Source organism: Panthera tigris, chromosome B4, assembly GCF_018350195.1.
Source record: "Panthera tigris isolate Pti1 chromosome B4, P.tigris_Pti1_mat1.1, whole genome shotgun sequence".
In the NCBI taxonomy this organism is placed as follows: Eukaryota; Metazoa; Chordata; class Mammalia; order Carnivora; family Felidae; genus Panthera; species Panthera tigris.
Window position 1 is genome coordinate 11,464,336 of NC_056666.1, and position 17,508 is coordinate 11,481,843.

At 46.3% G+C, this 17,508-nt stretch overlaps 1 protein-coding gene across 8 annotated transcripts in view; it reads left to right on the plus strand.

The window, feature by feature from the left end:
- CAMK1D (calcium/calmodulin dependent protein kinase ID) overlaps nt 1–17,508 on the plus strand; it is a 500,855-nt gene that overhangs the window by 232,689 nt on the left and 250,658 nt on the right. For 7 of the 8 annotated variants that reach the window (XM_042991049.1, XM_042991048.1, XM_042991053.1 and 4 more), the window contains exon 2: nt 1,136–1,267. In XM_042991049.1, coding sequence (XP_042846983.1) covers nt 1,136–1,267 — 132 coding nt within the window. Of the gene's footprint in view, nt 1–1,135; nt 1,268–17,508 lie in introns of those variants that run through there. The other variant, XM_042991058.1, reaches the window with a different exon arrangement.

Consider the following 17,508-nt stretch of genomic DNA (forward strand, 5'->3'; position numbering starts at 1 on the left):
ATATATTTGTATTTCCTTTGGTCTGTGGATGGATGTGTGTCCCTGTCAGATGGGTAGGCAGAGGGAAAGTCTGAAATTCTTGCTTAAGCATCTCTTTGATGTTGACTGAAGAACAGACCCTCAGGCTCTGGTATTGGGTTGATATTGGTCCTTCTAGTGGTTTCTTTTGATGTAGGAACATTTGTCTCTAATTATAACTGTGTAGAAGCCATGTGTAGTGTCCCTCTGAAGGAAAAAGAGTTGGTCCTTGACAAGTCTAGAGACAGAGAGTGACTCAGTGGACAATGGTTTCTCCATGGCCCGTGTGCACAGGGCCCAAGTTACTGAGGCCTCGAGTGGGTAATGGATGAACCTATTCCTGTTTGAGCCCTTAGGGAAGTTCTGCCCCCCAGCCCGAGTATGGTACCTAGGGTGGGTGACATGGTGGCCACTGAGGTGCTGGCTCTGAGGCTCGATGACCACAGAGCCTCCTCGGAGAAATGAGCTCTCCAACCCCGAATGTCCTTTGCTGCTCTGCCTTTGCAGAGTTCAGTTTACATGTTCAGGCAGAAAAGTCTCCCCCACTCGGGGCATCGTGTGTGCTTTTGTTTGTTTGTTTAAAAAAAAATAAGCCGTTTATTGAAAACTTGTGTGTTTTTGCCAATTAATTAACCCCATGTCAATACCACGCGTTGCACCAGCTCATGCTTCAATTATATCCTTACCTGTCTCTAAGAATTAATTAATGTTTGCAGCGTGCTCTGAAATTTTCTTGGGATGGAAGGACCTGTGAGGAAGCTAGAAATTTTGGTACTACTTTGTCATTTACTTGGGTGTGGGGGCTGGCAAGGGGATGGGCATGCTCTTTCTCCACAGGAGCCATTCCGGGAGCATCTCTGTTCACTCAAAGGCCACTGCTGCAGTGTTCTGTGGGGTGGCAGGTGGCACCGGGCGGTGGCCAAACCCACGTGGACATGTCCCATTGCACGAAGGTACTTGTGTGCATCAAGAAGTCCAGTAGGGAGCTATGCTCGCTAAAAAAAGTAACAGTAATGCGGACGATTGTTGTTATTATTCCTTAGACCTTGGTAGTGGGATCGGAGGAGCCACAACTCCTGTGTCTAAGCCGCTTCCTTTTCTCCCTCTTTGTTCACAGCGGGGCGTTTTCTGAAGTGGTCTTAGCCGAAGAGAAGGCGAGTGGCAGGCTCTTTGCGGTGAAGTGCATCCCGAAGAAGGCGCTGAAAGGCAAGGAAAGCAGCATAGAGAACGAGATAGCAGTTCTGAGAAAGTAAGTAACCCGGGTGGGGGCACTGCCTCCTTCTCCAGCCACCTTTGGATTGTTGGGTCCCAATCCAGGGGAAGGATATGCAGCCAGGAGCTAGTTGCTCAGCGGCGGTCAAAGAGGGTGATCCGAGCGCTGGAGGGGGTGGGCTGTGTTAACGATGACTGATGTTCTTATGTTGCATTCAGAGCATTTTGCATATGCAGTAAAATCCTGATTTGCGAGTATAATTTGTTCCAGAAATATGCTTGCAACCCAAAGCCCTTGTACACCAAAGTGAATTTCAAGAACCATTGGCTCAGTCATGATCATGTGACGTTCAGTGTCACATACGACTCGTATTGCAAGACATTGCTCGTTTATCAAGTTAAAATTTATTAGAAATGTTTGCTCTTCTTGCGGAACACTCACAGAACAAGCTACTCACAATCCAAGGCATTTCAATTAAATACTATATATATTATGTATATATAATATATAATCTCACAGCTTTTGTGGCAGTCATTGGAGCTACTCTTTCCAAAGAACAGCAGTCAGGTGGACTTGGTTTTGAACACACCCTAGCTGGGCGACCGTGGGCTGGTCCCTGAACTCTGAGCCCTTCTCCATGAACTGGAGTTAATGATCTGTCCCTCACAGGGGTCCTCGGGAGTAGGTGAGATGGTGCCTAACAAGTGTTTATAAAGTGCTTTCAACAGCACCTGCTATGTTGTGAGTGCTTAGCACAGGGTAGCCACCTGCTGCTCGTATTGTTATCATTTCTTTCCTTTTACAAGAAGGAGATGGAGCTCAGAGTAGAGTCACTTGTCCCACACCTTGTGGCTCCTCTGTGGCAGAGCCTGGAGAGCCAACTCCATTCACCAGGGTTATTCCACGCTCTTTAATGGGTCTTCTGCTTCCTGCCACACACACACAGTGCATGGCCCCCAGCCCATCCCACAGAGTGCACTGCTCAAGTGCTTCACCTCTTCATTGGGTTTTATTTTTGCTCCCATGTGTAATAGAACCAAAATCTTGCCTCTAGCATAGTAGCACATACAAAGCCAAGACACTGTGGCTGGATCCACCCAGATGCCTGTGTCTTTTGCTGCCCAGCCAGCTGCCCACATCACTGTGATCATGCTGCTGCCCCGAGTCTCACAGGTTTGGGGGAACAAACCCTTATATGGTACCTGCTTTTGCACGTTTGGAGTGTATCTGAGCATTACGCTATGAAGTTTTTAAGAGCTTCTATTAATGAAGGATGTTAGAAATATCGTTGAAATTTTTGGGGTTTGGAATCCACACACAGCAAGAATCCATGTACAGATAAGCAAAGCGGAATGGGAACATGCCTTATAGGGCGTCAAAACAATATCTTACATACTCACATTCTTCCTGTGTAACCCACCTCTCCCACTTGTCTCCCTGGGACCAGTAGTGTCTGTTGAATGATGCTGTGTTGCCATCAGTGTGAACCCAGGGCCACCAAAGTGGTCAGGATGGTCTGTCCTGTTCCGCAGCATGTGTGACATGTGTTCCAGAACAAATAGGTCTCAACAGTTTTTCAGTGTAAGGGTTTTTGCTTATTTGTTTGGTTGTTTGGTTGGTTTCTAGGTTCTCTGGATTGTCTGTTAGGGACCCAAAGAGTTTCAGATTGTCCTGTGGAGGATTGCATGAAACGATTCTATGGAAGAGAATTTGGGAAAACAAATTACTCTCAGTACATTAGCATCGAGCAGGAAAGCACTATGTTAATGAAACATTTATTTAAATTGCTTATCTTCCAATATGAAATCAGCACTTGGGGGAGAGGGTATTTGCAGCCACGTCGCGAATATATGACATGTTAGGTAGAATTCTGGGTGGGCCCAGAGCCTTCCAGAGCCTCCACCGGGGGCCCAGGGGCTGCCACTGCTGAATTGAGAATGGCACCTTTATTTTCAGGTAACTCCCTCATAGGCTTAGAAGCCACACAACCAGGGAAGTCAGTTTTTATTCTCAGGGTTATTCTGCATCTACACGGGCAAGGGACCCACAGATATAGACATCACGAGCCAGTCTTGGTTTACACCACAATCATTCTACTTTAATTAATGTCTCAACCCTGAGCCTGAGTCAGTAATCACTTCTAGGGAGAGGGCATTGAGAAGCAGGGAGGGCAGGGACTTGGAGGGATTCGTTTCGATCGTTTCTCACTCCCAGCTGTTGGAGGGCCTTGAAGTGTGATTCTTCTTTGAAGAACAAAGAACAGAGAAATGATTCCTCAAGGGATAAGAAGGTTCCGTATCTCCTGTACTGATGTAGTTTTGGTCTTCCGCAGATGATTTGCAAGTGAAATAAGAGGCAGTTCCATATCAGAAGCAGCCAGACTGAAAGTATGCGAGCGGTCAGGAAAATAGTTCTGGAGCCGTTAGAATGTGATCGTTGAAACATGCACACATTTAACCAATATTTATTAAAGTCCTACACACCAGGTGGCACTGCTAGGCACCGAGGTTGAAGAGATAAGAGATAGTTTCTGCCTTCCTTGTGTTACTGAGTAAGTGTGATCATGTTGTAGATACCGTGAGAGAAGACTGGCCAGAGGCTTAAGGCTAGGGCTGTCTGGTGCTTCCTTCGGGGTGGGGTGTGAGCAGACGTTTCCTGGAGGAGGTGGGTTCACACAATGAGTATATTTTGGGGTGGTGCAGAGAGGCAGAGGGATATTCTGACCAGGAGGAGCCACCCCATCAGACGGGAGGCAGGCTAGTGTGCTGGGAATGGCACGTAGCTCATCTGACCAGGGCAGAGGGTTCAAGGTGAGGCACGGGGACGTGGGTTGGAGAGGTTGGACTGTAGGGGATCACATTCCCTGCTTTGGGCTTGGAACATCATTCCATAGTCGATGGAATAGCCACTGAAGGGTTTTAATGCAAGAACAACGTGATCAGGATTGTTTCATTAAGATTATTATGGTGGAACATTGGATAGATTGGACGCGGGGGGGCCTCAATGCACCGGGGCAGTGTCGTCAGAGGAGTCTGGGAAGCAACACATTGAAACAGGAGCTGTGAGCCAGGATGGAAGAGACAGAGATGCGGGTGTGCACAGAATGGAATCTCCAGGACATAGGGATTTGGAAGACGTGGAGAGAGGGTTGAGAGGAGATAGGGTTGTAGGATAACTACCACGTTTCTGATTGGATAGCTGGGGTGGATGGCAGCTCCTTAACTGAGATCAGAAATGCAAGCAGGTTGCCTGGGTAGCTTATTGAGTTAAGCATCGGACTTCAGCTCGGATCATGATCTCACGGCTGGTGGGTTTGAGTCCCATGTCAGGCTCTGTGCTGACAGCTGGGAACCTGGAGCCTGCTTCGGATTCTGTTGTTTCCCTCTCTCTCTGCCCCTCCCCTGCTTGCACTCTGTCTCTCTTTCAAAAACAAAATAAACATTAAAAAAAATTTTTTTTAAAAAGAAAGAAATGCAAGCACTGGAGGGCAGGTGGTGAGTTCTGATTTAGACTCACTGAGTTTGAGGGTCTTGGGATGGCCAGTTGACCAGCCAGTCTGGAACATGGTTGTGATCTGGGCTTGGTGGATGTTAAAGTTTTCTGAAATGACGTAGAACAAAAAATCTTTTGGTACTTTCTACAGCTATATCACTGTAGATGGGGTCCCAAGGAGACCTACTTTATGCCCGCTTCTGCTCTGTACCCTAGTCATTTGTGTGTTTCTGTGCCATTTTTGATCTAAGCAGGCCCATCTGAGAGATGGCTTGTGCTCTTATGGGCTGTGCTTATGCAGGGTGAGAGATTTATGTATTTCATTGAATCAAAGTAATGTAGCTAATTTATCCTTAAGGATGTCTTTATACTTGCTCTGAAAGTGGTTCTAAAATGAATTTTCTACTTGATAAATAGATATTAAAACAGGCTCAAAAGGAATAAAAAATGACTAACATCACAGTAGACCGTTGCTGTGTAGCAGAGAACTCCTGGTCTCATCTGGCATTTAAGAGGCAGGGTCTATATGATCCTGCATGAGTTTCTCCAGCAGAATGGTTGGTTTTATAGTCTCAGGAATGGAGTGTTTTATGCCTTATGGAATATCACGTTCTTAATGTTCCATCCCCTGATTGGATTATAGAGCTTATAGTTTTTATGGTGTTATTTACTTCGAGGGCAGACATTACCCAAATCGAATTTCAAGAACCCCCTGTGCATTTTTGGAGAGGCAGAAAGGCATATATAGGAGTGTGCATTTAAATGCAAGATGAGGTTGGGGCGCCTGGGTGGCGCAGTCGGCTAAGCGTCCGACTTCAGCCAGGTCACGATCTCGCGGTCCGTGAGTTCGAGCCCCGCGTCGGGCTCTGGGCTGATGGCTCGGAGCCTGGAGCCTGTTTCCGATTCTGTGTCTCCCTCTCTCTGTGCCCCTCCCCCGTTCATGCTCTGTCTCTCTCTGTGCCAAAAATAAAAAAAAAATAAAAAAAAAAAAACGTTGAAAAAAAAAAAAAATAAATGCAAGATGAGGAGAGAAGGAGAAACATGAAGCTGGAAAATGGAGACAAGAGAAGCAAAACAAATGTATCTAGAAGATCCCTAATAGGTGGGGGAACCGAGGCTCAGCCTGGTTTAGAGGCACCGTGTGAATGAGGTGTGGCACCAGAGTTCACCGTGCTGTTCCCAAGGATACTCTGTAGCTGCAGAGATTGTCTTGCTGAGGGGAGGGATCTGGGGAGGACCCGCTTTGAAATTGGATATTCTCCATCTGGGTGCATTGGAGAATCCTAGCTGAGCGTCTCCATTGTTTTCTCCCTAAATCAGTGATCTTCTACCCTGGGTGCAGGTTAAAATCACCTGGGATGCTTTTCCGAACATCCTGATGCCCAGGCCCCATCCTAGACCGAGTGTGTTGGAGGTTATGGTGGGGTACCTCCCCTGCTCCCACCTCATGATTCAAACACACCACCAACTTCTCTGTGTTGAGAAGAGCTGTTTAGGGTCCTTGCCTCCTAGTTTCCCCACCCAGGGGATGGGAACGCCCTTCTGTGTTCAGGAGTGTGGAAAGATGTGCACGCACAAACCTGCCAGACAGTTTCCTTGAGGCGAGAGGTTTCACTTTAGGACGGCACTCAACTGTGGTCCCTTTCAAAGAGCCGGGTTTCATTGTAAGCCAGGGGAATTGACGTGAGCCTGCCATCCCATTAGTGGGGAGCCCAGCTATTGGCCACTGGCTGGGTGCAAGAGGCGAGCCTGGCTCTTTAAGGGTGGCAGAAGGAAGAGGGACAGTTAGTGGCCGTTCCTGGCCTGAAGAGGCTGGCGTAGGAGTTGGTCAGGTCAGCACAACTCAGCAACAGGTGTGTATGGGAAGGGGATGGGGGCTGCTAAAGGTGGCAGATGCCAAAACCTAGGAGCCCCTGTGGCCAAGGTCAGGGTGGATTGCCGGAAGCATGGCGGGGCTGGGCCTTCTGGAGAGAGAGTGAGTCAACACTTAACCGGCCACAGCAGGGCTCCAGAGGCTCGGATGCTCCTTGCCGTAGCTTGATTCTCTGGTTTTCTTAGACCAGACCCATTTCTCTCGGTGCAGACTAACTTGAAGGGAGGCGGCTTGAACACCAAAAGGTGAGGACAGCTGGTTTTGTATTAAGTAATAGCCTTCAGAGAAAGGCTTCCCCGTAGATTAACTCATTTAAATCTGGCTGGCTTCTGTTCCTGTGGCTTTGTTCTCATGGCCGGCTGGCCCTGTTCACTGTATAAATCACTGCCAAGCGCCAGTTTATTGTGTGTATTAGGGAAACATACGCTTCAATAGAAATTCATTGATTCAGGGTGAACAAAACCACTTTTCCAATGACTGAAAATGGCTAAGCTAGTAAAGCTTGAGTTTCTTGGGCACCAACACAGCTTTTTAAGGGTCTATCTGACCTGTCTAGAAGGTGGTATTCTAACACAGGGAGACCTTTCTTTGGGAAGGTAGTTTTGGAATTAAGGACACTGGCAGGAAGTATGAAAAGTCATGGCGAAAGGCCATGTGATAACAAATAGGGGGGTTTATCGTTTTTGATTCTAGAACCCTGACTACCCTAGAAAACCCTTACTGAAAGTTCCTGAATTTTGGAAAAAAAAAAAAAAAAAAGTCATTCCCTTAAAACAGAGGTTGAGGGATGCGGGTCCCTTATTTGGTCATTGTGTGATTAAGGTCTCAATCTTGCCGAGCTTGGAGCACGCATGTGTGGGTGTGTCTGTCCAGTGACCCCAGGCCTCCTGGAATGTGGACACAGCCCATCCCGGACCTGTTGAAACCCGACTCTGGAGAAGCATCGAATGACAAGGAAGAGCTGACACTCTTCCCTATGGCCCTACCGGAGACCCGACCTCGATCTTGCCTGATTTGGTGTGCTTCCTCCCTTTTTTTCCTCTATACCTACGCTTCTCTAGTTCTGGGGGCCCTGTGGGTCTGACTCCTGAGTTAGGAGTCTTTCCCTGCCGGGTAGACAGTCCGCTCAGCTTTGTGTGGACCGCCGTTTGTACCCACAGTTGATACCCACTGTTTATTTCGTCTTCACGTTTTGTGTGTACGTGAGAAATAAAAAATGGTCTGATGCCAACACAGTTTTACAGCCAGAGAGGCTACATTCGATGCTTTCTAGTGGCTTCACGTGGTACCCTGTCCACATAATCCAAGAACATTTTTTATTTGATTTCTGATCCAGAATCAGCAGGTTTTTTAATTATTGTCAATTATATTTATTATCATCAGTGTATTTTATTTTATTATCAATTCCTTGGGCATTGCTTGCAGACCTCCAAGAATGCAAGGAAAATAGAATTGGTGGTACCCCTTACTGCAAAACAGGGATGCTCAGACTGGCCTGAGCGGGCATGTTGGTTCATCCATGCAGTGACCATGAACCTCTGGGACCTCTCCAGCCTACGGTTTCTACTTCCCAAATACTGCCTTAAGTGTGGCTTTCCTGGACTGGCCAGTCTCCCTTCCAGCAGTCCCTGCTCCCACAGCACTAGAAATAAGAGAAATAAGAGTTTATTTTATTTTATTTTTTAATTTTTAAAATTGTTTATTTATTTTTGAAAGAAAGAGAGAGAGGGAGACACAGAATCCGAAGCAGGCTCCAGGCTCTGAGCTGTCAGCACAGAGCCCGATGCGGAACTCGAACTCATAAACCGCGAGATCATGATCTGAGCTGAATTCGAACGCCCAACCGACTCAGCCACCCAGGCTGTCTGTGAAATAAGAGTTTAAATGCATGTCTGATGTTGATTCCACAAAGCCACCTGCATGATGGACTCCAAACTCACTTGTGAACAGGCGTCCCACTTTGTGATCTTTCCGTCTAGTGTGCACCTCCCTGCCCCCCCCATACCCCGTGTTGTAGTTTAGATCTCCCCAAAAGGAACAGATGATTCCTGAACAGACGATTCAAGCCTCTGCCTCTCCCCACCTCTCCTACCTGCGTCAGCGGGCCATGCCTCAGATGAGATGCCCTTCCTTGAAGATCCTCCCATGATTGTCCTTGCCTGGGTAGCCCTGCCCTCTGAGACCCCATGGCACAGCATTTACCTCTGTCCCTCCTGCTTCTGCCTGTGATGTCTGCTTTCTGAACCCAGCCCTGAACTGAAGAGGTGACGGTGAGGGTGGAGGCCAGGGTTAGGTGGGGGACTCCAGGGATAAGAAGGAGGTTAGAAGCATGAACTTGGGTACTGAGTAAGGGAAGAGGGACCAGGGTAAGGAAGGAGTCTGTTCTGATTTACAGCCCTCTCTGGCCTTGTGACCCAGAGGATGGCAGGTGTATCCGCCCATGCGGGCATTCTAGAAGAGGAGGGGAACGTGATTCTCCTATGGCCACGGAGCACACTTAAATCCAGTCTGGCTGTTGTACCCACCTTTTCTACTGTGTATGTGACAATGCAGGTATTTAGAGCTGTTGAAGAAACAACATGTTTCATCACACGTTTAGAGGCAGTGTCCCTTATTTGCAGGCTTGTTTCCATCCTATCTAGAGTGCTACCTCCCTGCTCCCTGCCACCTAACCCCATGGCTGGGGAGTGAGCCTCGTGTAGGCTGGTTGCTGGTCAAAGTTCCTCTAACAATATATCTTGGCAAATGCTTTCCTCCTTCTTCTGTGAACTTACTTAGCTCACGATTTATACAGATTTCACTTAAATGATTCCGACAGAAGTGTGTATATATTTTGTAACCTAATGCTTTAAAAAAGCCAGAATAGCTTGTATTAGAGGATCACACAGTAGGAAAAATGAAGTTCAGAAGTCCCGAGATAGACTAAGATGGCAAATCCAGACAAATAAATAAATATACATCAAAGGTCTACTGTTGTTTTTTTTTTTCTGTTAAACTTTGATGTTGTGACAGTTCTGTTCTCTGCATGGTTTGGACATTATTTATATGGTCAGAAAAATTATTTTAGTGAGGTTTTATTTATGATTGATCATTTAAACTATGTGTCATTTGGAGAATCAATTTTACATAATTGAAGTCCAAGGTTATCATTGAGGTGGTTTAAACAGTCACTATTTTATTTCATTTTAGTTTTTTTAATGTTTATTTATTTTTGAAAGAGAGAGAGAGAGAGAGAGAGAGAGAGACAAAGAAAGGTGGAGACAGAGAATCCTAAGCAGGCTCTGTGCTGTCAGCACAGAGCCCCACACAGGGCTCGAACCCACAGACTGTGAGATGACCTGAGCCAAAATCAAGAGTTGGATCCTCAACAGACTGAGCCACCCACGTGCCCCTAAACAGGCACTATTTTAAAGCTGTATGACGGACCATCTTTTCTCAAAGTCAGCTTAAAATTGAGGCCAGAGTCTTAGGTGACTGTCTGAAGTTTTCAAGAAGTATGTAACAAAAGAAATCATTTCTAAAATAGTAGTTGCATGGAATTTGATAAATGGGGTTCAGTATCCAATTTTTAGCCATTTGCATTTTAAAAATATTTTTAAAATAGTGTTGACTGTATGTTTTAGACATGTGGTGTAGGTATCACTGGGGACTCCAAACACACGCAAGGGTATTTGTGAACAAGTACTGTGTTGTGATAGATCTGGTGTCAGAGCTGATGTGCTGAATATACGCATGTATACATGTGCCTGTGTGCATATATTCACGTACATCTGTGTGGATATGTATATACACATATGCACATGTTCACACATGTACATATACACATATACACACATTTAAAACATTTTTTATAATGTTTATTTATTTTTTGAGATAGAGACAGAGTATAAGAAGGAGAGGGGTAGAGAAGGAGGGAAACACAGAATCCAAAGCAGGCTCCAGGCTCTGAGCTGTCAGCACAGAGCCTGACGCGGGGCTCAAACTCATAAACTGTGAGATCATGACCCGAACCAAAGTTGGGAGCTTAACCGGCTGAGCCACCCAGGTGCCCCGATGCACACACATTTTAAATACATTTCGGTGTTTTTATATGTTTCTGCTGCAGAGCAGAACATTCTTCTTGCTGAATTTGGTAAATATACCCTCAAGACTGTTAAAACTCTGCATCTAGGTACCTAAGTAAGATAATAATACATAAAAGCCTTCTGGAGCTTTGAAATGTTCACGTGTTAGGGATGATGCAATGTTAGGCATGACTACCCCCATTCTACTTTAGTAAGAGCTCGGAATATCTCTGTGGGAGAGGTGAGAGCAGAAACTGTTGTGTCATTTCATGGAAGGAGAACCTGAGGTATAGAGTATAATTTGAGTGCGTGATGGATCTGGGGGCACAGCAGAGAGCTTTTCATTAGTGGGGCTGCCTTCCATGTTTTAGGGTACCCAGCCCTCCCTTCTGTTAGGAAACCACCGTGGGAACTTTGGATGCTCTAGAAACAACAGGTAGGAGTCTGAGTGTTTGTAGTAAGAAGTAAATATCTATAGATTTCAGTAGATGATTGACGTCAACACGTGTCAGTAGATTAATTGAAATAGATGTGAATTCATTCAATTAAGATATTGATGGGGCCCCTGGGTGGCTCAGTCGGTTAAGGATCCGACTCTTGCTTTTGGCTCAGGTTGTGATCTTGTGGTTTGTGAGATCGAGCCCAGTGTCAGGCTCTGCACTGATAGTGTGGAGCCTGCTTGGGATCCTCTCTCTCCCTCCCTCCCTCCCTCCCTCCCTCCCTCCCTCTCTCTCTCTCTCTCCCTCCCTCCCTCCCTCTCTCTCTCTCTCTCTCTCTCTCTCTCCCTCCCTCCCTCCCTCCCTCTCCCTCCCTCCCTCTCTCTCTCTCTCTCCCTCCCTCCCTCCCTCTCTCTCTCTCTCCCTCCCTCCCTCCCTCCCTCCCTCCCTCCCTCTCTCTCTCTCTCTCTCAAAATTAATGAACATTAAAAAAAATTGATAACTCAAAAATCAGAGTCCAGCTCTTGTCTCAACCTAGGTCACTGAAGTCTAGAGCAATTTATACCTATCCTTTGAGATTTTAAATCTAGTTATTCTCAGTTTGCCATAATTTAGAAACTAGCTGGGACTTCTACGAGCACTGTTTTATGTAATCCTATGAAGTAGATATTATCCACATCTTACAGATGAGGAACTGGGACTTCCTATGAAATTTCCAGAGGCCATGTAAGTAATACCAGGCAGAGCTTTCCCATTATGATTTGATCCATCTGGTGTCAGCGTGTTGTCTCTTTAAATCAGGGCTATGTGTTCTTTTTTTTTTTTTTTTTAATGTTTATTCATTTTTTTGAGAGAGAGACAGAGTGCGAGGGAGGGAGGGGCAGAGAGAGGGAGACACAGAATCTGAAGCAGGCTCCAGGCTCTGAGCTGTCAGCACAGAGCCCGACGTGGGGCTTGAACTCATGAACCACAACATCATGACCTAAGCTGATGTCAGATGCTTAGCCACATATTCTTGATGTAGGCAACAACCCGCTGCATGTAGGGGGTGCTCATTAATGGTGAAAGAATGAGCCTCTAATTGTCTACTTTCTGCTGTCATTAGAGAGGCAGTATAAAATATTGGTGAAGACCTGGGAATGAGCCTACCTAAGTTTCCAATGACATCACTTAGAAGCTCTGTTATCTTAGGCAGATGATTTCAACTCTGTGCCTCCATTGTCAGGAAAATGGGGATAACATTAGTACTTGGCTCAGATAGTTGTTGGAGAGATTGAAGAATCAATGCACGTAAGGCACTTAGAAGAGCATCTGGCATGTAGTATGGGCTCTCCAGATACTTGCTGTTGATATGATCATTACGTGTGCAGAGGACATCCTCCTAGATGCTGGGAATAGTGGGAATAGGATGGTGGGAGAAGATGCCTTTCCAGAAGTTACATCACACAAGTTTGCATGCCCTGTAAGGTTGCCCTGTGGGAGCCCAAGGAAACCCTGCTGGCAGAAGGAACAGGGTCAGCAGCACGAGGTGGCCGGATCCCCAGTGTCGTTGCAGAATCACCGAGAATCTGTCAGCTTTGCTGGTTTTCTTGCTGAAAATAACTATGGAAACCCATGCTCTCCTTGTCTGTCTTCCACTCTGCTTCCGCTAACATTAGTCACCGAGCCTTAGAACCGGAAAAGGAGCTTAGGGATCTTGGTCCAGCTCTCTGACGTTCAGGTGAAAGAGACAGGTCCAGCGAGGTTCAGTGACTGGCCCACGATCACAGAGCTAATGTGAGCAGGTGTGGATCCAGAGTGGTGGTTTCTGACCTCCTAATTCAGAGCCCTTTCCACCTACCCACACTGGCTCCCTTGGAGGGCTTCCCTTAGGAGAATGAAAGAAATAACTCTTCCTTGTCTTTAAAAGTCCCTTGGTATGTTCAGTGCAGACTGAGGACTCTGTCTCACTAGCTTGGCCAGGTTCCAGTACAGGATATTGAATCAGGTTTGGAAAATTCCCCTGTGGTTTCAATGAGATGTGCTGTTCTTTCTGCTCCCCCCCTCTGTGGTGATGCGGGGCTGCTGTGGTTCTTGTGTTCTGACCCACACTGCCTCTGGTACTCTGGAATTCACTAGAAAGAGGCCCAGGGACCAGCCTCAGAGCCTGTGTTTCAGATGAAACACGTGAATGCTTCGCTCCCATTTCAGGTGTGTTTGATGATGTTGGTCCTTTGTGCCCGTTTCTTGTCAAGAAAATGAAGATAGTACCTCTCAGAAGTGCAGTGGGAGGAAGCCAGCTGCAGACCGGGGAATAATTTGGGAAATATGGAATGCTTCTCGGGGGTGCAGTTGTAATCCGGGAAACCTGCTCCGCTCTCCCCATCCAGCCTCAGGACAGGGAGGTGTGCTAAACACCTGTGCCCAGCTCCTATTCCTTCTTTGGCCTGCCCGATCCTTTGCCGTCTCTGTACCTTTCCAGGATGTTCTAGAAACAAGGGGAGAGCAGCCTTCTTACATGCTGCTCTGGACATCAGACTGGGTTTGAGGGACGTTGGGTCATCTCACAGAGGCCCAGGGTAGGTGAGGCAGGACAGGGGGAGCCGCTGAGCAGGGTCTCGATTCACAGGTGCTGTTTGTGGGATAAGTCCATCTGTTCAGGAAGCCACAGAACTTTCATTAATGGAACATTTTTATACATCCATACGTAACTTTTTTTAGATCTAAAGGTCTTGCAGACCTTCTTTTAGGTCTTGCAGAAAGAAGTTTTCATTCAAGCATTGGATATTCTTTTAGTGAGTGTCCAGTCTGAAGAGAAAGGGATAATGCAGTCCGTCCTTCCTTCCTTCCTTCCTTCCTTCCTTCCTTCCTTCCTTCCTTCCTTCCTTCCTTCCTTCCTTCCTTCCTTCCTTTTTCTTCCTTTCTTTCTTCCTCTCTTTCTTTCCTTCATTTTTTAAAACCTCAAGATTGTAGAAGTAGGTGAGCAAGGGGACGCACCTTAACCTGACCCTCCAAGAGTATTCATGAATTAGTTGCTCATTGTTACTTATACCACAGTAAAGCTGAAAAATAAGTTGCTTATTGGTGTAATTTCCTGGGGCATTATGGCCAGCAGTTTTTACTTTGTAAAACATAGTCACTTAGTGAAGTGACACAATATTTTTTTCTGCAGGCATGGATGCTTTAGCTCATTTAGGTAGTCTGAGGACAATTGTTAGTAAGTTATTATGAAGTCCATTGTTCTTAACATGCTGTCGGTATGATTTTTCCAAAAAGATAGTATTCCTGCTTAAAAAATAATTTCGAATGAGTGGTTTTTCTTCCTTTACAAATACAATAATGTCAAGCAGTATAGTACAAAGTTCTGAATGGAAATTTTGTTCTGAAGAAACTACTTATGCAAGAAATATGCCTGATATTTCCACAATATTGTTGTCAAGTCAGACGAACAGACGGCAGTGAGGCTTTTCCGAACACGTACTCCGGATCCTATAGTCTCTGAGCTCAGGAGTTCAGTTCGTGTGCAGTTTTGTCTCCTTTTACACTACTTACCTGCATCTACTTTTTGAACGAACTAACCCATCATGTCAATATATCATTTAGATTTTTTTTTCATTGTGTCTCTTTTCGAATAGTGTCCTGTGCTACATTTATTATACAGAGTCTTGTTCTTTTTAGAATTTGGTTTCCCAGGATACAGATCTAGTTGAAATTTGTCCTTTCTCCTCAAAAGAAACCCACCTGGGAAAATGAAAAGTGGTACGGTCTTGAAACCAGTGTGCTAGATGCCTGCGATTGCCTTTTCACTTCAAGAGATGTGGCAGTGACCCTGGGTGGCTGTAGGTTCAAGAGCCGTCAAGTATTTGAAATAACGCAGGTCCCTTTAACAATTTTTTTTAATAGTTCAGACTGTTAGCTAATGTAGATGTGTCTTCTAATTACTCTGAATTGGATAGCTCTCACATCTACTTAAGAAGGCTGCATCTCACTTCCAAGATTGCAGAAATGTTCCTAGCCTTCAATTATTTCCTGCCTGCCTTCATTTACCTCTTTAAGATAGATTAAAAGGAATGGCTCCCTCTGTGGTCTCCCCTCCGGCTGAGCTGTTTTCACATCACCTCTTCTGCTTAAATGTACTTTCTCCTCAGCACCGGGCTGGGCTGGCCTTGGGTGGGGTCTGGTCTTCTGGTGCTTTGCTGGTCAGAGTGTGGTCTGGTGGAAAGCATCAGCACTTCCGGAGAGCTTGTTAGAAATGCAGACTCCCAGGCCCCGCCCTGGCGCCTCTGAATTAGAAGATGCCAGGTAGCCAGACCCTCAAGACATTTGTTGGCTCCTTTACCCTTGAGACGCTCTGATCTAGGAAACTTCCCTGCAGGAAGCCAGATGATTTAGCTGCCCCTTCTGTGACATCCAGCAGCATCTGGTACTTTTCTCCCTTGAACCACTCACCACAATATAGAGTAATTAACCATTTCCTTTGTCTTTCTTTTCCACTGCATTGAAAGGTCCATGAGGACAGGGGTGATAACTGCGATCCAAGTGTATTTGTAGTACCTGGCAAGGTCCCTAGGACACAGCAGGCCCTTTGCATTGGAGTAAACCAATTTCCCACCAGGAAAGATTGAGAAAGGTGATATGTATTCCCTTCCCTCTAAAAAATTTCTATAAGCTTTATTTCTTTCAGTGAATAGAATCTTCAGGTACTTTGAAAACGTAACTAGTTGTATCTTAACAAAATGTTTGAGAGTGACAAATCTACATTCATTTCAAAGAGAGAAATTGACACTAAAAAGTAACAAAAAATAGTTTCAACATGATACATTAAATCCCCATCAGAACAAGCAGAGAATTCCCCCTTTGGTTGTCAGTTCTTCTCCCATGGGACACTTAATACTCTCTTTTAAAATGTAGACTGAGGGAAATATGGTGCCCTAAAGGCAGACCCCTATAGTTTAAAACAATTCTGGTTGAGATTTGCCTCTCCTGTTTACAGCTTGTCCAGCATTTTAAATATGAAAAGGCCTCTATTAATGGCTCTAAATTTCCAGCAAGAAAACTACCTTCTGGAAAGATACTGGCATTAATTTGAGCCGAATTCCTACATTCCTTCCTTCCTTCCTTCCTTCCTTCCTTCCTTCCTTCCTTCCTTCCTTTTTTAGTTTTATTTTTTGAGAGAGAGAAAGCAAGCGGGGCGGTGGGGAGGGGGGGGCAAAGAGAGAGGGAAACAGAAACCCAAGCAGGTTCCATGCCATCAGTGCAGAGCCTGATGTGGGGCTTGAACCCACAAACTGTGAGATCATGACTTGAGCCCAAGTCAAGAGTTGGAGGCTCAACCAACAGAGCCACCCAGGCGTCCCTGAATTCCTAGATTTCATTTCAGTTTTTAAATGTTTATTTTATTTTTGAGAGAGAGGCAGAGAGAGAGACACACACAAAGGATCCCTGGGCTCAAACTCACGAACTGTGAAATCATGAGCTGAAGTTGGACGCTCAACCAACTGAGCCACCCAGGTACCCCCCCCCCTAGATTTCATTTCTTGAGCCTTAATGATCCCAGTACACACGCTTTCAAAAGCAAGTCAAATGCAGTAGTCTTCGAGGAACTGAGATGGTGAGAGAGGAAGCTTTCCTGGAACATCCATCAAGTGTGTGTAAGGTGGCTGGGACACACTGCAGGAGGGGCACAGACGCCTGGCAGATGGGGTTGAGGAGAGGCACCGATCATAGCCACCTGGTGAGTCAGAAGAAAGCGGCATCGGAGTGACCTTGAAGGAAGGCAGGCTTTTCTGGAAAGGCGGCAGGGGAGGGAGGTCTCAGGGGATGGAACAGCTGGAACACTTCTAGACAGAGAGAGACATCGTGTGCGGGCTGAGTCTGGAAGAGGGGCTGGAATGATGGAGAAGGTTAATGTGAGTAGGCGCAGGGAAGCCGGGTCAGAGCACAGAGGTACCCGCCCGTGAGGCTAAAGGGTTTGTTACCTCCTCCAGGGGCAGGGGGGGTGGGTAGCCTCTGCAGCATTTTGCATAGGGGGGATGGTACTGGGGGGGATGTTGGGGAGATGAAGACAGCTCCCGAGATGGTGTGCGAGATGAAGGTCCGCCAGAGCCGTGCAGGGGAGGTAGAGGCTGCGACCTCTATGTGTATGTGTATGATCAGGGGGAGTCCTGGCCAGGGCTGCGGCCCCACGGACTTCCCCTGGGACATGAGGAGGAAGGATCGGTATAGCTCTGGGTACATAGGGAGGTAAGCCTTGAGGGAAGCGGGTTTTGAAATCTGAGTATTTGGGGATGTGCTGGAGCACGTCCAGAAGCCGAGAAGCCAAGCCAATGGCCAGACACAGGGCTGTACCTTTGGACGTTTTTCTCTCCTTCCAAGGGGAGGTCTGACAGAATTAATTCGCAAGACCCCATAGGCCTGAGAGAAATGAGACAG